Genomic DNA, 21696 nt, shown 5'->3' on the forward strand with positions numbered 1-21696 from the left:
CACAACATGATGCTGCCACCCCAGTGCTTCACGGTTGGGATGGTGTTCTTCGGCTTGCAAGCCTCCCCCTTTTTCCTCCAAACATAACGATGGTCATTATGGCCAAACAGTTCTATTTTTGATTCATCAGACCAGAGGACATTTTTCCAAGAAGTACGATCTTTGTCCCCATGTTCAGTTGCAAACCGTAGTCTGGCTTTTTTATGGCGGTTTTGGAGCAGTGGCTTCTTCGTTGCTGAGCGGCCTTTCAGGTTATGTCGATTTGGACTTGCTTTACTGTGGATATAGATACTTTTGTACCTCTTTCCTCCACCATCTTCACAAGGTCCTTTGTTATTGTTCTGGGATTGATTTGCACTTTTCTCACCAAAGTACATTCATCTCTAGGAGGCAGAACGCGTCTCCTTCCTGAGCGGTATGACAGCTGCGTGGTCCCATGGTGTTTATACTTGCGTATTATTGTTTGTACAGATGAGCGTGGTACCTTCAGGTGTTTGGAAATTGCTCCCAAGGATGAACCAGACTTGTGGAGGTTTAGAATTATTTTTTTGAGGTCTCAAATGATGTCAATTAGCCTATCAGAAGCTTCTAAAGCCATAACATCATTTTCTGGAATTTTCCAAGCTGTTTAAAGGCACAGTCAATTTAGTGTATGTAAACTTCTGACCCACTGGAATTGTGATACAGTGAAATAATCTGTCTGTAAACAATTGTTGTAAAAAGTATTTTTGTCATGCACAAAGTAGATGTCCTAACCTTACTTGCCAAACTATAGTTTGTTAATAAGAAATTTGTGGTGTGGTTGAAAAACAAGTTTTAATGACTCCAACATAAGTGTATGTAAACGTCCTACTTCAACTGTGTATCCATACTATGACTAATAAGCATACTCAATGTATGTCACAAATAGTACGGTTAGTGTAGTTAGTATGAGTATTCAAACACAGCTAGAGTGCTCCGGGTACTCGCCTCTACCTCCCGCTCTCGCTACCTGAAATGTATATTTCTCCTCTACATTGTTTGTGATTTGAGGTGTGTGTGTGTGTGTAAGTGCGTGCTCACTTTTACCTTTACAAATAGCTTGATAGACTAGTTGATCATGTCATTGTTGCAGCCAGTGGAATGTGTCAGGGATGAACCAGAGGGTGTGTTTATGCTTTATTGAGTCTGTGTCATCACACATCATTCCTTTCCCTGAATGATTAATATATCCATGCCACAATACCTCCTTATGCCGCACCGACCCTGTTGTCTGCAAGTCCAAGAGAGAGAGACATGAACACAGAGATACAGACAGACATGGATTATAGTGTAATAAGGTTCATTTTTAAAATCTGTCTGTTTCTGATCTGGAACACGTTACGAGGTCCAAGTCATCAGAAACATTACCGGGAGAACTTTTCAACACAACCTCAGCAGCATAGTGTGCACCGTTCAACACCAGATATACAAGGTGTACTTCGCTTCACAAACCCAGCCAGCTGTATAGCCAGGGACAATGGTATTGGACACACTGGGGGAGAGTAAAACAGGCACACTATATATACAAAACTATGTTGACACCCCTTCAAATTTGGACACACTACCATGCAAATCTCCATAGACAAATATTGCCTGTAGAATGGCCTTACTGAAGAGCTCAGTGACTTTCAACATGGAACCGTTGCCACATTTCGATGCCACCTTTCCAACAAGTCAGTTCATTAAATGTCTGCCCTGCTAGAGCTTCCCCGGTCAACTGTAAGTGTTATTATTGTGAAGTGGAAATGTCTAGGAGCAACAACGGGTCAGCCGGGAAGTGGTAGGCCACACAAGCTCAAAGAACGGGACTGCCGAGTGCTGAAGCGCGTAACGTGTTAAAAAAAAAAAATCTGTCCTCGGTTTCAACACTCCCGAGTTCCAAACTGCCTCTGGAAGCAACGTCAGCACAATAACTGTTCGTCGGGTGCTTTATGAAATGGGTTTCCATGGCCGAGCAGCCACATACAAGTCTAAGATCACCATGCGCAATGCCAAGCGTCGACTGGAGTGGCGTAAAGCTCGCTGCCATTGGACTCTGGATCAGTGGAAATGTGTTCTCTGGTGATGAATCATGCTTCACCATCTGGCAGTCCATCGGAATAATCTGGGTCTGGCGGATGCTAGGAGAACGCTACCTGCCCGAATGTATAGTGCCAACTGTAAAGTTTGGCGGAGAATAAATAATGGTCTGGGGCTGTTTTTCCATGGTTCGGGCTAAGCCCCATAGTTGCAGTGAAGGGAAATCTTAACACTACAGCATACAAGGACATTGTACACGATTCTGTGCTTCCAACTTTGTTGCAACAGTTTGGGGAAGGCCCTTTCCTGTTTCAGCATGACAATGCCCCTGTGCACAGCTTCTGAGCTCCTATTATCAGCAAATATTAATTTAAAAAATAAAATGAATGTGTTCATGCAAAAAATATATTGTACGGAATCTCGTCAATTCGTTACACCAATCAAAACGAATTGCAATGACTCGTTTCAAGCTATAGCGTATCGTTCCTGTAAGGTATCGGAGCCCTTGTTTCTAGATGCTATTGAATCATTCATGAAAGGAGAGATGCACATTCTCTCTCTCTCTCTCTCTCTCTCTCTCTCTTTTCTCTGTCACACACACACACACAAACACACACACACACAGGCAGACATAACATACACTGTTTGTGTGGTTACAAGATGGCGCCAACAGAGAGGGCCGCCTCGCTTCTAGTCCTAAGGAAACTTTGCATTATTTAGTTTTTTAATGAATTCATCATTCTTACATTGTTAGCCCTGAAAATCCTATTGGATATCAGAGCGACGTCAATTTACGACCAGTAATACGACTTTCCCGAAGCGGATCCTTTGTCTGAACCACCCAGGGTATTGGAACTGATTCCAGAGGCTTCCCAAAACAGTGTCACCGCAGAAGAGGTAGACAGAGAGGCCTTATGGTCAGACTTCGGAGGCGCTCACACCACCCACCGCTTCCGATTATATTACTCGCTCCATTCTCTAGATAGCAAGGTAGACAAAATTAGGGCAAGGGTTGCTTTCCAGAGGGTCATCAGGGACTGTAACACGGAAACATGGCTCTCTCGGCATATGCTGTCGGAGTCAGTACAGCCATCGATATTCTTTGTGCACCGTGCCGACAGAAATAACCATCTCTCTGGGAAGAAGAAGGACTGGTGTGGTGTGTATGTTTCATGACTAATATCTTATAGTGTAATTGTAACAACGTACAGGAACTCAAGTCCTTTTGTTCACCTGACCTAGAATTCCTCACAATCAAATGCCGACCGTATTATCTCCCAAGAGAATTCTCGTCGGTTATTGTCACAGCCGTGTATATCCACGCTTAACTTCTTGACGCTACCCATCCCTTAAGTGGGATAATTGTCATCAGCAACCTCTGAATAGCATAGCGCCCCAGTCAAATAATATTACTAAAAATATTAATATTCATGAAATCACAAGTGCAATATTGCAAAACACAGCTTAGCCTTTTGTTAATCCACCTGTCGTCTCAGATTTTGAAATTACGCTTTACAGCGAAAGCAATCCAAGCGTTTGTAAGTTTATTGATCGCATGACAAAACATTAAGTACACTTAGCATCAGGTAGCTTGGTCACGAAAATCAGAAAAGCAATCAAATTAATCGTTTACCTTTGATCTTCGGATGTTTTCACTCACGAGACTCCCAGTTACACCACAAATGTTCCTTTTGTTCCATAAAGATTATTTTTATATCCAAAATACCTCAGTTTGTTTGTCGCGTTATGTTCAGAAATCCACAGGAAAGAGCGGTCACGACAACACAGACGAAAATCCCAAATAATATCCATAATGTACACAGAAACATGTCAAACGGTTTTTATAATCAATCGTCAGGTTGTTTTTAAAATATATATTCGATAATATATCAACCGGGAATGTAGGTTTTTCAATAGGACAGGGAAAATCAATGGCCGCTTTACTCTGTTGCGCAAAACTCACTATGAGAGCCCCCACCTATCCACTTACGCAATGTGATCTTTCTCGCTCATTTTTCAAAATAAAAGCCTGAAACTATGTCTAAAGACCTTAGGGAAGCCATAGAAAAGGGAATATGGTTGATATCCCTTTAAATTGAGGATAGGTATGCATAGGAATAGAGAGGTTTCAAAATAAGAGGCACTTCCTGATTGGATTTTCCTCAGGTTTTCGCCTGCAATATCAGTTCTGTTATACTCACAGACAATATTTTGACCGTTTTGGAAACTTTAGAGTGTTCTCTATCCTAATCAGACAATTATATGCATGTTCTAGTTTCTGGGGCTGAGAAATAGGCAGTTTCAAATGGGTACGTTTTTTTAGCCAAAAAAACGAAAATACTGCCCCCTACACGCAAAATGTTAAGCCGACACCACGACGGCCCTCAAGGAACTTCACTGGACTTTATGCAAGCTGGAAACCACATATCCTGAGGCTGCATTTATTGTAGCTGGGGATTTCAACAAAACAAATTTGAGAACAAGGCTACCAAAATTCTATCAGCATATTGATTGTAGCACTCGTGATGGCAAAACTCTGGATCACTGCTACTCTAACTTCCGAGATGAATACAAGGCCCTCCCCCACCCTCCCTTCGGCAAATCTGACCACAATTCAATTTTGCTCCTCCCTTCCTATAGGCAGAAACTCAAACAGGATGCACCCATGACAAGGACTATTCAATGCTGGTCTGACCAATCAGAATCCACGCTTCAAGATTGTTTTGATCACACGGGGTAGTGTCAGAGAATAATATCGATTTATATGCTGATTCAGTGAGTGAGTTCATAAGGAAGTGCATGGGAGATGTTGTACCCACTGTGACTATTAAAACCTTACTAACCAGAAACCGTGGATAGATGGCGGCATTTGCGCAAAACTGAAAGTTGACTGGGAATATGGCCGAATACAAACAGTGTAGTTACTCCCTCCGCAAAGCAATCAAACAAGCGAAATGTCAGTATAGAGACAAAGTGGAGTCGCAATTCAATGGCTTAGACACGAGACGTATGTGGCAGGGTCTACAGACAATCACGGACTATAAAAGGAAAACCATCCACGTCACGGACACTTGACGTCTTGCTTCCAGACAAACTAAACACCTTCTTTGCCCGGTTTGAGGATAATACAGTGCCACCTTGGCCAGCTACCAAGGACTGTGGGCTCTCCTCCGTGGCCGACATGAGTAAGACATTTAAAAGTGTTAACCCTCGTAAGGCTGCCGGCCCAGACGGCATCCCTAGCCGCGTCCTCCGAGCATGCGCAGACCAGCTGGCTGGTGTGTTTACGGACATATTCAATCTCTCCCTATCCCAGTCTGCTGTTCCCACATGCTTCAAGATGACCACCATTGTTCCTGTACCCAAGAAGGCAAAGGTAACTGAACTAAATGACTATCGCCCCTTAGCACTCACTTCTGTCATTATGAAGTGCTTTGAGAGACTAGTCAAGGATCATATCACCTCCACCTTACCTGTCACCTTAGACCCACTTAAATGCGCGTACCACACCAATAGGTCCACAGACGATGCAATTGCCATCACTCTGCACACTGCCCTGTCCCTTCTGGACAAGAGGAATACCTATGTAAGAATGCTGTTCATTGACTACAGCTCAACATTCAACACCACAGTACCCTCCAAGCTCATCACTAAGCTAAGGACCCTGGGACTAAACACCTCCCAACCGAAAGGTTGGTTCAAATCCCTGAGACGACTAGGTGAAAAATCTGTCTGTGCCATTGAGCAAGGTACTTAACCCTAATTGCTCCTGCAAGTTGCTCAGATAAGAGTGTCTGCTAAATGACGAAAACGTAAATGTGATGAGAGCCTTATAATTCTCAGCTCTCTGTTCTCGTCTTTCTCTCTCTTTCTATGTTTCTCTCACCCCTTTCCCTTTCCCATCTCTGTTTCTCACCCCTTTCCCATCTCTGTTTCTCACCCCTTTCCCATCTCTGTTTCTCACCCCTTTCCCATCTCTGTTTCTCACCCCGTTCCCTTCCCATCTCTGTTTCTCACCCCGTTCCCTTCCCATCTCTGTTTCTCACCCCGTTCCCTTCCCATCTCTGTTTCTCACCCCTTTCCCATCTCTGTTTCTCACCCCTTTCCCATCTCTGTTTCTCACCCCTTTCCCATCTCTGTTTCTCACCCCTTTCCCATCTCTGTTTCTCACCCCTTTCCCTTTCCCATCTCTGTTTTTCACCCCGTTCCCTTTCCCATCTCTGTTTCTCACCCCTCCCTGTGCCTTTATGGACTGCTGATGTTCCCTGTCATTCTTCTTAAGAAGGATTTGGGGGCACAGACCCAGAGCCACTGAACAGAACGTCAATCTCCTTTTGCATGTGTGTGATGGTGTGTGTGTGTGTGTGTTTGTTCGTGTGACGTGCACCATGCGTCTGTGTGTTGTCATTGGGGTTAATGCTTTGAAAGGGAGAGGCTCGCTAGCTAATGTTGCTTTGATGACTCATTGTTGTTGTCAAAATCAGGGTAACAAGAGGGTGTGTGAGAGTTCATATGTATGTGTGAGTGTTAGAGTGTAGGAAACTAAACAGTAGGCCTACTGTTTAGGTTGTGTGGTGTATTTAGGTGCCGTGCGTGTGTGCGTGCACGTGTGTGTGTTGTGATGGCACTGCTCTCCAAGTGCCAGAACCCAGCTGGAAAAGGGAGGGAAAGCTCCATTCGGATTTCAGTGTGTGTGGAAATTTGGGACAGAAGCGGAGGCCAAGATATTCCCCTAGGGTGTGGCTGTGTGAATGCTACACATTTAAACTCCTCTGTCAGGGAGTAGGCCTACTGCCCAGGAGAGAAAGTGTTCAACTGTAGTGCTTGAAACCCTATTGTACCTGTGTCACAGTGTCTGTTTAGTTGTGTTCACGCTGCTGTGTGTGTGTGTGTATTCTCCTCTTGTATCCTCCCAGCAGGAGATGGCTGTGAGAACCTGCATCTGGGACCCCGCCCCCACTACCCCTCCTTGCCCTCACTGCCGAAACATCCCCCCACACCCCCTCCCACCCCCCTTGTCTGCCAGTTGTCACACCCCTACATACAGTATACACACCCAAGAAGTAGCCTCCCTTCTCCAGCCTCGCTCCCTTGTCCTGATCGTTAAGGAAATAAGCTTTGCTGCCCAATCTAGCTTCTGATCCTTACCCTGACAGGGGGATTTCATAAAATAGGCTCAGGCCCAGAAAGTAAATATTAACCTAGTGACATGTTCTTTCATTCAGTATTCTAATACTTTACCAACCTGAGAGAAAAATCTTATTTTCTACAATGGTCCATTTCAGCTCTGACATTTGGTAATAAATGTTTCTTAACAGTTAATACAGACTAAATCAACTCCTGACTCCTGTTATCTGTTGTTTATGGAGCTAGCTGTTTGTCAGGACAGAATTATGGTAAGGCAATGACCTCATGGTGAGGTCAAAGGGAAATGTTCCAGTCTTTTAATGTTTTACCCATTGTTCAACCCATGTTTTGGCCTATATGCCTTTGGCTTTGGACTTAGTTTGGCCTTAAACCCCCTGACCACTTGGCATTGTCACCTATCCTGTCATTTTAGCTTCTCCTTTAGTTCTAGTTTGTGGATAGAGGTGTGTTACTATAGTAACCTGGTATGGCCTTTCCCCCCAGGTGGTCACTCACAGGAATGTGCGTAATATTCTCCTTTTCTCTCAATTTCGACTCCATTGGGAGTTATACAACATGGGATCCAATATAAAGAAGTGTCAATGTGGAATTCTGTGCTATAAGATGTGTAGGGGGATTATTAACTTACTACCTGTCTGGGGGGACATGCAGCCTTGCAGGAAGTAACTGACCTTAAGTTCATCGTGTGTGTGTGTGTGTGTGTGTGTGTGTGTGTGTGTGTGTGTGTGTGTGTGTGTGTGTGTGTGTGTGTGTGTGTGTGTGTGTGTGTGTGTGTGTGTGTGTGTGTGTGTGTGAGTGTGAGTGATGGAGGCAGTGGCAGGATAGTGATGACGGACCAGCAGCACAGCTAGACCAGCTGTTACCATGCCACCTCAGAAGAATTCTCTGACATCCAGCACCGTGTGTGTTACTTAGATCATTTCTGTGTGTGATTGTTCCTCCTGTGTGTGACGTTGTGTTTATTTGCTTGTGTGTATGCCAATATGGGTGTGTTTTTCAAAGTAACTGTAGCTTCTTATTATGTCACCGAACAATATTTCAGGGCACTGTGGTGATTTGTGGCTTCTGCCGCTGTGTGGACGTCTTTTGAATTTCTGACAATAGACAGACATAGTGAAGAGAAGCTAGACAGAAGGCTACTGGCATAATAACAAATACTAGAGACACCTTTACTGGTTGTCTGAGATGAAAGCAGGGGGGGGGGGGGGGGTTGCATGCGGTTTCCTGGCAACCGTTTCTGCGGTGGCCATTTATCAGAGGCCATTGTGGGTAGGAGAGGGGTTGGAGAAGGGAGTGTTAGAGTGCCTAAATCCTTTTTGACATCTTTAATGTTAGGGTGTCTTTCTCTTTGCAGGCAAGTGCAACACAAAACGAAATAGAGCTATGAGTGAAGGAATTAAAGAGTGTGTTAGTGAAGGAGTGAGTGAGGCTTTCAGATGGAAAGTGTGAATCAAGGAGAGAGTTTTGGGATGGTGAGAGTGAGTGAAGGAAGGAATGAGGGATTAAAATAGTGGAAGTAGGGCTTTTGCTCAGAGACAGAGGCCTCCTCCCTAGTTCAGCACATACAGCACGAGGGCGTGGGCCTGTGGCATTCTGGGAGATTTCTATGGAGTGTTTGTCTCTGTGGCCTGAGTTCTCTGAGACGTGGGCCCCACCATTGACTCTTCTGTTCCTTCTCAGCCCGCCCGGCTTGTGTGTGTGTGTGTGTGTGTGTGTGTGTTAGAGTTGGGTGGTATCCAGATGTACTGTACTATACTGTCATATTGTTTCTGTACCATACTGTGGGGTATACAGCATTACCGAATGTTCACACAATTACACTGAACAAATATATAAAAGGCAACACACATCAATTTCAAAGAGTTACAGTTCATATAGGGAAATCAATCAATTCAAATAAATTCATTAGGCCCTGATCTATGGATTTCGCATGACTGGGAAGACAGATATGTTTCTGTTGGTCACAGACTTACAGGAGCAGCTCAGGGATTCGAACCAACAACCTTTTGGTTACTGGCCCAACGCTCTTAACCACTAGGCTACCTGCCGCGTATCTGCTGTAACCAAGAAGCTGGAAGTAAGAAGCGTGTCTGCTGTAACTGTAATATCTTATGTTTCACCGAGTGGTGGCTGAAAGATGACATGTATAACACAGCTGGCAGGGTTTTTGGGGTCTGCAAGATAGAACAGCTGCCTCCGTTAAGACAAAGGGTGGCGGTCTGTGTATATTTGTAAACAACAGCAAAAAGTTCTACAGCAACACCATCGAGATAATCCTGACTGGTTGCACCACTGCTTGTTATGGCAACTGCTCAGCCTTCGACCACAAGACACTACAGAAGGTAGTGCGTACGGCCCAGTACATCTAAACCACGCAGTGCCCTATTTAGCAAAACATAGCCCAAAACAAACTTCAAATGCACCCAACAAGATTGTAGTCAAGAGATTGTAGTGATTGAGTGCAAGGAATATGGGACCAAATATGGGACCACTCTTAGTGAATTTGTCCAAATACTTATGACAACTTCAAATGGGGGGACTAGATACACATTGTGCTTTCATTTATATACGGCATAACAGATATGTAGGAAAATACCCTCAAATAAAGGTGACATTCTATACTGTAGCCTCATATGAAACGTTTGATCTCAAATCCAAAGTGATGAAGTATAGAGCCACATTTAAAATGTTAGCTTCACTGTCCAAATACAAATGCAGGGGAGTGTAGCTCAGTGGAAAGTCCCTCTGATTCTCAGATTATTTCAGTCCATACCAAATCCAGCCCCACCCAACCCAAACCCAACTCAGTTCTGTCCTAGACTGTATATTAGGGTTCTGTCTAGCCCAGCCCTGTCCTAACCCCAGCTGGTCTGATCCTTTATGGAAGGAAGTGGTGCTAATGCAATCTGACTCAGAGGGAAGTTAGTCACGGGACTGACCAGGCTTGTAATCCTTTTCCATTTCCTCCTCGTGGGAGAAAGGAAGAGTGAAAACAAAACACACCAAACAAACCCCTCCTCCCCTCTCTCTGTTCTCTCTGTTCTCTCTCTCCCTCTCATTTCTCGTGGGAGGGGATGGATGTAGGTCCAGTTGTTCCTCATTGTAGAGAGGTTTAGTCATTAGTGGCCAAATTGACTTTCTTTCCTCTCCTCTCTCTGGCAGCGATGGGGGGGATGAGTCAAGGGAACAATGTTTGTCAAAGACTTCGTCATATGTCATCTCTCTGTTTCCAGTACTGTATAAAGGTAGTATACAGGGTTTAAGAGAGAGAGGGGTATCAGAGGGTTTCTCTCTCTTGGTGTGTGTTACGAGTCATCTTTTGGTCATGTTGATCTGCTGTCTCAGTCTCACGTGTAACAGGATGTGAGCTGACCACCCGCTGGGGGGTGGGGGTGGGGGGCTGCAGTGTGGCTGTGTTTAGGCTAGTGGAGGATTCTCCCTTTTTGTAATTGTGATGTAACACTGCCCCTGACACACACACACACACACGCATGCACACGCACGCACACACACACACACTATATCTGTCACTTTGACAGGAAGTCACACTTCTCTTGTTTGACAAGCTGGCCTTGTGCCTTCCTCACCTCCCTCTCTCCCCATCGCCCTCTTCTCACACCCCTGCTGTAGTGTGTGTGACATAAGAGTACACCTTACCATCAATCCAAGTAAACATACCCAGCATGCTCAGCAAGCAGCCCTCAAACGTCCACTTCCTCAGACTGCCAGTGCCACTACTTGTCTTCCTCTTCCGTGTTTGTTGTTTTCGTTTCTTTCTCTCTTATATGTTCTCTCCATCATGAATTTGAGTAAGTGGCTGCCTTGGAGAAGGCGCAGTGCTTCCAGACAGAGGAGGAAGCAGGAGAGAGTGTCTCTTGTTCTGGGTGAGTAGTACAGGATAAATAGCAGAGCTCTCTTCGTTTCCTGTTTCAACTAAAGAAAATAGTAAAGAGGCTAGAATTGCTTTCACTCTGTCTCCGTCTCTGTCTCTGTCTAATCGACAGTACAGTACAGATTAGTCGTTGCTGGCTTCCTCTACAGCGTGTAAACGTTTTTCCCCCACAGAATATTCATGTTCATTTTTAGGGTTGAATTTGATGAGCAAGTTTAAGTATCTTTAAAGTAAATTTGTGTAATTTTGACGAACTTTATTCCAGCATCACGTAAAAACAAATAGCACTGTGTTTTTTTGTGTGCATGGTGATGTGTGGGTTTGTGTCTGGCCATGTGTGAGCGTGGTGTGGGTTTTTGTGTGTCTGGCCATGTGTGTGTGCGCGCGTGTGTGTGTGTGTGCGTGTGTGTGTGTGTGTGTGTGTGTGTTTTGATATACTTCACATTCCTCCAGGGCAATACCAGCACCTCTGTACGGTTGAACTACATGGTCAAGTGCTCCCAGCCAACCGTGGCAGATATCATTATTTCTCTGTTTGGTTCTGGGGATGTTCTCACTGTGTTGTGTTGGGGTTATCCCTCGATCTAGACTATAGAGAACAACAGAAAAGTGGGTTTTGTTTCTGCATAAGTTTTCTCGGCCTGTCTTCTGCAGTCTTTCACTGTGTCTGATAGGACTGTGGCTGTGTATCTGATATTTGACATTCTTCCATGGTTTGATGTTGGAGATGTAGCAGCCCTGCTGGCTGCTGTGCTGTCTTGTGTTGTGTTAGACAGATAACCGGTAACCCATCCAAGTCCTCGGCTCCATCCTAACCTTATCTGGCCCTCTTCTTTCCAATGTTGTGTCTAAGCTGTGAGTGTTAGGTTTACAGGTTTCTCTCTCTCTCCCTCTCTTTCTCTCTCTCTCTCTTTCTCTCTCTCTTTCTCTCTTTCTCTTTCTTTCTCTTTCTCTTTCTCTCTCTCTCTTTCTCTCTCTCTCTTTCTCTCTCTCTTCTCTCATCACTGTCTCCCTCCGTAACGTAAGAGGCCTCTGCCCCCTGTTGCATGCTGGGACAGGGTTTAGACAGAGAACGCTGTGTGTTCCTTCAGCGGAGCACAGTGTATCCCACAGTGCACTGCCCACCACACCCTGGCCCTGCCTTGCTCTCTGCTCCTCTCTCTCTCATTGGTAGTATCCCCCCTTTCCTTCCCTCTCACCCCTCCTCTCACCCTCTGCCCCTGGCCCCCCTCCCCTGCATTCTTCTGTTATTCTCCCTCTCCTCTGTTCAAGAAACTACAGTCAGGAGAGAGAGAGAGGAATGTGAGCTCCATTCCTGGAGTGTTTTTCTTCTTTTTAATGTTTTTGTCTCTCGTATTTGGGAGAGATGGCGGAAGGCATAGTGGGAGAGATGGCGGAGCGTGGTCTCAAGCTCAGAGGTAGGACTCTCAACCAGGTGACATAGAACCAGGTAGACACAGGTCAGTGACACACAGGTGTAGTTTTACTGTAGATAGACAACCTGTGACATGGAGCTGTCATTCACTCTGTGGTTGGGCACTTCAGGATAGTTGGATAGATTGGCTTAGGTGGTTTAGTGAGTCTGTGTCTTAGGTGGTTTAGTGAGTCTGTGTCTTAGGTGGGTTACACACCTGTTTACGAAAGTGTGACGCAGCTGCTGCTGCAGAGATCTCAACGCAGCTGTTCATTCTGTGTGTGTGTGTGTGTGTGTGTGTGTGTGTGTGTGTGTGTGTGTGTGTGTGTGTGTGCTCTCGCCTTTACATAAGGGGATTCAGCATATTCAATAGTATAGCGTGACAATTGCATAGTTTCACTCAATGGACCTTTTGTGTGCATTGAACTTTACTTTGCACCTCTGATTTCATATTGTGGTTAGACATGATGATTTGATTCTTCTTCATAATTGCTTGCCTTGCAACCTTTATTTTGAAATATATACAGTTGAAGTCGGAAGTTTACATACACTTAGGTTGGAGTCATTAAAATTAGTTTTTCAACCACTTGACAATTTCTTGTCCTAACCAACTTGCCAAAACTATAATTTGTTAACATCTACTTTGCACGACACAAGTAATTTTACAACAATTGTTTACAGACAGAGTATTTCACTTATAATTCACTGTAGTTGGTCAGAAGTTAACATACACTAAGTTGACTGTGCCTTTAAACAGCTTGGAAAATTCCAGAAAATGATGTAATCGCTTTAGAAGCTTCTGATAGGCTAATTGACATCATTTGAGTCAATTGGAGGTGTACCTGTGGATGTATTTCAAGGCCTACCTTCAAACTCAGTGCCTCTTTGCTTGACATCATGGGAAAATCAAAAGGAAATCAGCCAAGACCTCAGAAACAAAATTGAAGACTTCTGGTTCATCCTTGGGAGAAATTTCCAAACGCCTGAAGGTACCACGTTCATCTGTACAAACAATAATACGCAAGTATAAACACCTTGGGACCACGCAGCCGTCATACCACTCAGGAAGGAGACGCGTTCTGTCTCCTAGAAATGAATGTACTTTGGTACGAAAAGTGCACATCAATCCCAGAACAACAGTGAAGGACCTAGTGACGATGCTGGAGGAAACAAGTACAAAAGTATCTATATCCACAGTAAAACGAGTCCTATATCCACATAACCTGAAAGGCCGCTCAGCAAGGAAGAGCCACTGCTCCAATACCGCCATGAAAAGCCAGACTACGGTTTGCAACTGCACATGGGGACAAAGATCCTACTTTTTGGAGAAATGTCCTCTGGTCTGATGAAACAAAAATAGAATTGTCTGGCCAAAATGACAATCTTTATGTTTGGAGGAAAACGGGTGAGGCTTGCAAGCCGAAGAACACCATCCCAACCGTGAAGCACGGGGGTGGCAGTATCATGTTTTGGGGGTGCTTTGCTGCAAGAGGAACTGGTGCACTTCACAAAATAGATGGTATCATGAAGTGATAAAATTATGTGGATATATTGAAGCAACATCTCAAGACATCAGTCGGGAAGTTAAAGCTTGGTAGCAAATGGGTCTTCCAAATAGACAATGACCCAAAGCATACTTCCAAAGTTGTGGCAAAATGGCTTAAGGACAACAAAGTCAAGGTATTGGAGTGGCCATCACAAAGCCCTGACCTCAATCCCATAGAAAATTTGTGGGCAGAACTGAAAAAGCGTGTGTGAGCAAGGAGACCTACAAACCTGACTAAGTTACACCAGCTCTGTCAGGAGGAATGGGCCAAAATTCACCCAACTTATTGTGGAAGGCTACCCAAAACATTTGACCCAAGTTAAGACAATTTAAAGGCAATGCTACCAAATACGAATTGAGTGTATGTAAACTTCTGACCCACTGGTAATGTGATGAAAGAAATAAAAGCTGAAATAAATCATTCTCTACTATTATTCTGACATTTCACATTCTTAAAATAAAGTGGTGATCCTAACTGACCTAAGACAGGGAATTTTTACTGTGTTTAAATGTATTTCCCTAAGGTGTATGTAAACTTCCGACTTCAACTGTATTTTTAACATAGTCAGTTGTTGCTTTTGTGGTTTTGAGATGGAATACTTTCAGCAGCCAGAGAGTTTCTCATTCTGCTGTGTGTCAGGAGAAACCTTCTCACCTGTAAATTACACCATACCTACCTCCTCATCTACACACACAGGGGTGTTTTTGAAAAGGACTAAGTGGGGATATCGGTTAATCTTCCCGGACACAAGGAGTGTTTTCCCTACAAATTCCCCAATCCCGGCAGCGGAGCATCGACAGTTCTGGGTCGGGCAAGCTTGGGCAAGTGTCTGGTTGGTGGGGGTGGAATGCGTGGGAAATGATGGGAATGCTATACATTCCACACGTCCCACAAAGTCAAAATATAACACCGTTGAGCTGTGAACAGGGGGACAAGGGGAGCGTGTGTGTCTGTATGTTTGTGTGTCTGTATGTTTGTGTGTCTGTATGTTTGTGTGTCTGTGTGTGGATGATGTACTGAGGCATGGATTGAAGAGTCCGTGCATAGTGCATCATCATTTGTCCGTGCAAACGATGATTGATAGTTAGTTAAACAATAACATCTTATATGCAGATGCAGTGTGCGTGTGCGAGCGTTCTTTGTGCCCGTCTGCGTCAGCGTTGTATGTGGTTGTTGGGCATACATGGGGCATACCACCCATTGAGCCCTCTGTTAGGGTCAGTTGTACACAGGTCAGGTCAGGGGTGGAGCTAGACTGATGGATAGATGTCCTAACAGCTGTGTTGTTTTTAAAACTTTACAAGGTGAAGTTTACCCGGGAGGGACGGTACCTTTTATGACGTAGTCTTCTGTTAGAAAGGGTTTCTCTTCACGGCTTAGACACAAGGGACTGGTTTAGTGCCCAATGACACAAGACCTGGGAGAAGCATAGAATTTACACTGAACTGTACTGAAAGCCTTAAATGGTTCAAATGCCACTCAACCTCATACAAAAAGTTGCCTACACTGTTTAGTCTATTGGCTAGTGCTGTCAAACAATTAAAACATTGATCAAGTTCATTGCAAGATTTGCTGTGATTAATCATGATTCATCGCAAATTCAGAATTTGCTCAAATGGAGCTGTAATTTAAAGATTTTTATACAAAAAGCATTACAGAAATATTTGCCGTCTTGATTTTGCCCAAAGTAACGATAAGTCAAATCTGTTAAATCGATAAAGCACACGTTCTTTAACCACAATGTCAACTTGTTTTGACCTCACATTGCTATGTTTAGTTTGATAGATTATGGATTTAGGATGTTTGCAGTGTATTTCGAATACCTTTCAACACTAAAATTACAAAACGTTAACTTGAGTTAACTGATCAGCTCTGACAGCACTACTGTAGACACATTTCAGGTTGTTGATGGAATTCCCTCTGGTCTAAAACAGTCCTGGCTGTGCTTAACCTACAGTGAGATAAAGAAGGAATCATCAGAAATGATGTCCTCTCTGTTTTCCCTGTTCCCAGGGCTCCTTGTGTTGATGTGAGTGTTGCTGCCATGGAAACTACAGTGGGGCAAAAAAGTATTTAGTCAGCCACCAATTGTGCAAGTTCTCCCACTTAAAAAGATGAGAGAGGCCTGTAATTTTCATCATAGGTACACTTCAACTATGACAGACAAAATGAGAAAAAAAATCCAGAAAATCACATTGTAGGATTTTTTATGAATTTATTTGCAAATTATGGTGGAAAATAAGTATTTGGTCAATAACAAAAGTTTCTCTCAATACTTTGTTATATACCCTTTGTTGGCAATGACAGAGGTCAAACGTTTTCTGTAAGTCTTCACAAGGTTTTCACACACGGTTGCTGGTATTTTGGCCCATTCCTCCATGTAGATCTCCTCTAGAGCATTGATGTTTTGGGGCTGTTGCTGGGCAACACAGACTTTCAACTCCCTCCAAAGATTTTCTATGGGGTTGAGATCTGGAGACTGACTAAGCCACTCCAGGACCTTGAAATGCTTCTTATGAAGCCACTCCTTCGTTTCCCGGGCGGTGTGTTTGGGATCATTGTCATGCTGAAAGACCCAGCCACGTTTCATCTTCAATGCCCTTGCTGATGGAAGGAGGTTTTCACTCAAAATCTCACGATACATGGCCCCATTCATTCTTTCCTTTACACGGATCAGTCGTCCTGGTCCCTTTGCAGAAAAACAGCCCCAAAGCATGATGTTTCCACCCCCATGCTTCACAGTAGGTATGGTGTTCTTTGGATGCAACTCAGCATTCTTTGTCCTCCAAACACGACGAGTTGAGTTTTTACCAAAAAGTTATATTTTGGTTTCATCTGACCATATGACATGGAGCCCCAGATCGAGGGAGATTATCAGTGGTCTTGTATGTCTTCCATTTCCTAATAATTGCTCCCACAGTTGATTTCTTCAAACCAAGCTGCTTACCTATTGCAGATTCAGTCTTCCCAGCCTGGTGCAGGCCTACAATTTTGTTTCTGGTGTCCTTTGACAGCTCTTTGGTCTTGGCCATAGTGGTGTTTGGAGTGTGACTGTTTGAGGTTGTGGACAGGTGTCTTTTATACTGATAACAAGTTCAAACAGGTGCCATGAATACAGGTAACAAGTGGAGGACAGGGGAGCCTCTTAAAGAAGAAGTTACAGGTCTGTGAGAGCCAGAAATGTTGCTTGTTTGTAGGTGACCAAATACTTATTTTCCACCATAATTTGCAAATAAATTCATAAAAAATCCTACAATGTGATTTCCTGATTTTTTTTTTCTCTTCTCATTTTGTCTGTCATAGTTGAAGTGTACCTATGATGAAAATTACAGGCCTCTCTCATCTTTTTAAGTGGGAGAACTTGCACAATTGGTGGCTGACTAAATACTTTTTTGCCCCACTGTATGTCCTATTTGGTTGTAGGTCTCTGTATTTCAGCCCTTGTTACGCTCCTCTCCATCATGTCTTGAATTGTATATTTACATTTTAGTCATTTAGCAGACACTCTTAACCAGAGCAACTTACAGGAGCAATTATGCTTAACTGCCTTGCTCAAGGGGACATCGATAGATTTTTCACTTAGTCGGCTCAGGGATTCAAACCAGCGACCTTTCGGTTACGCTCTTAACTGAAAATGACCAGAGAAAGAGTGACTGGACTGTTTTGGTTTGTGTTGCATCGTCACACACACACTGTATGTTATGTCTGTGTCTCTCCTTCATGAACGATTCGATACGCATCTATATTAGAGGTCGACCGATTAATCGGAATGGCCGATTTAATTAGGGCCGATTTCAAGTTTTCATAACAATCGGAAATTGGTATTTTTGGGAACCAATTTCCGATTATTTTTTAAATTTAATTTTTGTAAAAAAAAATGTATACCTTTTATTTAACTAGGCAAGTCCGTTAAGAACACATTCTTATTTTCAATGACTGCCTAGGAGCTGTGGGTTAACTGCCTTGTTCAGGGGCAGAACGACAGATTTTCACCTTGTCAGCTCAGGGGTTCCAATCTTGCAACCGCACAGTTAACTAGTCGAACGCTCTAACCATTGCACTCCACGAGTAATCTGCCTGTTACGCGAATGCAGTAGAAGCCAAGGTAAATTGCTAGCTAGCATTAAACTAATCTTCTAAAAAACAAACAATCATAATCACTAGTTATAACTACTAATCCAGTTTAGCAGGCCATATTAACCAGGTGAAATTGTGTCATTTCTCTTGCGTTCATTGCACGCAGAGTCAGGGTATATGCAAGTTTGGGCTGCCTGGCTCATTGCGAACTAATTTGCCAGATTTTTACGTAATTATGACATAACATTGAAGGTTGTGCAATGTAACAAGAATATTTAGACTTAGGGATGCCACCCGTTAGATGAAATACCGAAAGGTTCCGTATTTCACTGAAATAATAAACGTTTTGTTTTCGAAATTATAGTTTCCGGATTTGATCATATTAATGACCAAAGGCTCGTATTTCTGTGTGTTATTATGTTATAATTAAGTCTGATTTGATAGAGCAGTCTGACTGAGAAGCAGCAGGCCCGTAATCATTCATTCAAACAGCACTTTTGTGTGTTTTGCCAGCAGCTCTTCGCAAGCACAGCGCTGTTTATGACTTCAAGCCTATCAGCCTAATGGCTGGTGTAACCAATGTGAAATGGCTAGCTAGTTAGCTGGGTGTGCGCTAATACTGTTTCAAACGTCACTCGCTTTTAGATTTGGAGTAGTTATTCCCCTTGCGCTGCAAGGGCCGCGGCTTTTGTGGAAAGATGGGTAACGATGCTTCGAGTGTGGCTGTTGTCGATGTGTTCCTGGTTCGAGCCCAGGTAGGGGCGAGGAGGGGGACAGAAGCTATACTGTTACACTGGCAATATTATAGTGCCTATAAGAACATCCAATAGTCAAAGGTATATGAAATACAAATGGTATAGAGAGAAATAGTCCTATAAATACTACATTAACTACAACCTAAAACCTCTTACCTTGGAATATTGAAGTCTCATGTTAAAAGGAACCACCAACTTTCATATGTTCTCATGTTCTGAGTAAGGAACTGAAACGTTAGCTTTTTTACATGGCACATATTACTTTCTTCTCCAACACTTTGTTTTTGCATTATTTAAACCAAATTGAACATGTTTCATTATTTATTTGAGGCTAAATGGATTGTATTGATGTTTTATATTAAGTTAAAATAAGTGTTAATTCAGTATTGTTGTAATTGTCATTATTACAAATAAAAAAATTGGCCGATTTAATCGGTATCGGCTTTTTTTGGTCCTCCAATCGGTCGACCTCTAATCTAGATACAAGGGCTTTGATACGGTACAGGGACGATATGTTTTAGTTTGAAACAAATCGGTGCAATTAGTTTTGATTAGGGTAACGATTTGATGCGATTCGGGACAACATTTCTTGCATGAACACCTTCATTTCCCTTTTTAAATTAATATTTGCTGCTGATGGAAGCTCAGGAGCGGGCCTCTCTGAGATTACTTTTCTAAGCTGTGTGTTGTGTGTTAGTTGATGTGTGAGTGTGTAACTTCATGTAGCTTTAGCTTTTTCCTCTGCAGAGGTGTGTGTGTGTGTGTGTGTGTGTGTGTGTGTGTGTGTGTGTGTGTGTGTGTGTGTGTGTGTGTGTGTGTGTGTGTGTGTGTGTGTGTGTGTGTGTGTGTGTGTGTGTGTGTGTGTGTGTGTGTGTGTGTGTGTGTGTGTGTGTGTGTGTGTGTGTGTGTGTGTGTGAGTGTGAGTGTGAGTGTGAGTGTGAGAGAGAGAAGACCGTCCCCAGTCCCCACCTCTGTGTGTGTGTTCCCTGCAGTGCTTTGGGTCATTAGCTATCAGATCAGTGAGCTGTAAGAGGAGTCCTGTGGGACTTGTCTTCCTGATGTAATCACTACTTCCTGTTTCACTGGCAGGCAGATTGGAAGAAGGCCTTTCCTCTCAGAGCGGATAGCCGTGTGTGTGTTCTTACCATCAGTCTGGTTTCACTGGTTTAGTGTCCAATTGTATACTAGTGTGTATATGTTACAGGGAGTGTGTGTAATATGATGACTGATGCATACTCCAACGGGAGTGTTTGATTAATACACACTGCTCAGCTGCCCCACATCCATTCAATAGCAGGTATATAGCTCATTTCTAGGTGGACAGATTTGGGCTGTGGCAGTCATTACAATTTGTCAGACGGTTATTGTCATGCAGAAGAACAGTTATCTGGCTATGCTCCCTGCCATAGGCTGTACGCTAGTTCATTTAGCTGACAAGATATGCTCATAAGTCCCTTGATATTATATGATTTTATAGTAAGAAGAATTTAATTGAACTTAGCTTAATAAAATAGAAAGGATATTTTTCCCATTCCCAGTGTGTGCTATGACGTGGCCATGTTGAATGTAAAAGGGATCATTTGAAACAGGTCTTGTATGCTAGATATAGAGTTATTTGGCAACTTTATTTGTGAATGAAACAAACCTTAGAATGTCTTAGAAATCAAAACATATATGGGCTGCATGGAGCGACTATCTGCTATTGATGATTTGAGAAAGAAGCAGAAAAAGCTTGTGCTCTGTTCCTTGCCTCAGGCTGCACAGCTGTTCTCTCATCAACTGATTTTCACCCATCAGACTATTCTCAATTTAACCTCGTCTTTACTAATATATAAAATGTGTTTTGATTTAGAATGGTCCATTGTCAAGTGGGCAGGAACAAGGACAGGGGAAAAAGACATGTAGGTAGGCTATGTATTGTATAACGGCACAATCATTAGTTTAATTCCCTTATTTTTCCAGGCTTGGGCTCTTATATAGGCCTATGTGTAAGGGTGTTTTTGAAATAACGTCACCTTAGAAAGCACTGTCCATTTCATTGTGTTAGGCTTTGAAACAACATCCACAACAACCATGTTTTCCACTCAGTTTCAATCTGTTGTTGAACTTCTTTCTTCAAATTGATCAATCACAGTGAGGTGAGTTTTAAGAGCACGATAATGTTTTGATGATAAGTGTTTGATGTGATTTTACCATTGCATTTACGTTGATGTCAGTGGTTAGAGGGACAATAGAGCCCTGAGTACCAGGCCATTAGGACCTGATGGAGGGACAATAGAGCCTTGGGTACCAGGCCATTAGGACCTGATGGTAGTTAGCGAGTTGGTTACTACTGTCGTGTCTTTGGCTATGCCGGATTAAGTGATATGACATGCTATTCTATAAAATCCTTTCTCTGTAATTAATATCACCTGATTGAGCTCCTCATGTAAATGTAATTAACTAGAAAGTCGGGGCACCACAAAATAATATTTATAGAGCAGTTATCTTCTGAATAAACTCTTAACTTGTTGAATCTAGGGGTAATTTTTTTTATTTTTGGAAAAATAACGTTCCCAAAGTAAACGGGCTATTTTTCAGGACCAGAAAATAGAATATGCATATAATTGACAGCTTAGGATAGACAACACTCTAAAGTTTCCAAAACTGTAAAGGTATTGTCTGTGAGGATAACAGAACTGATATTGCAGGCAAAAGAATGAGAAAAATCCAATCAGGAACGCAGCGGCTTCTAAATAAGAGTCCCTTCCTATGCTTCCCTATTGAGCAGTGAATGGGATATCAGCGAGACTCCTATTTCTATGGCTTCCTTAATGTGTCTAG

The 21696-nt window shown here is 43.1% G+C and overlaps 1 protein-coding gene across 6 annotated transcripts in view; it reads left to right on the forward strand.

The window, feature by feature from the left end:
* Positions 1–21696, forward strand: part of LOC139407256 (utrophin) — a 334795-nt gene that overhangs the window by 13981 nt on the left and 299118 nt on the right. For 5 of the 6 annotated variants that reach the window (XM_071150879.1, XM_071150876.1, XM_071150878.1 and 2 more), the window contains exon 1: positions 10973–11072. The exons of the other annotated variant lie outside the window; for it this stretch is intronic. In XM_071150879.1, coding sequence (XP_071006980.1) covers positions 10988–11072 — 85 coding nt within the window. In that variant the 5' untranslated portion in view covers positions 10973–10987. Of the gene's footprint in view, positions 1–10972; positions 11073–21696 lie in introns of those variants that run through there. 6 annotated transcript variants of the gene reach the window in all.

Source organism: Oncorhynchus clarkii, chromosome 4 (genome assembly GCF_045791955.1).
Source record: "Oncorhynchus clarkii lewisi isolate Uvic-CL-2024 chromosome 4, UVic_Ocla_1.0, whole genome shotgun sequence".
Lineage (NCBI taxonomy): Eukaryota > Metazoa > Chordata > Actinopteri > Salmoniformes > Salmonidae > Oncorhynchus > Oncorhynchus clarkii.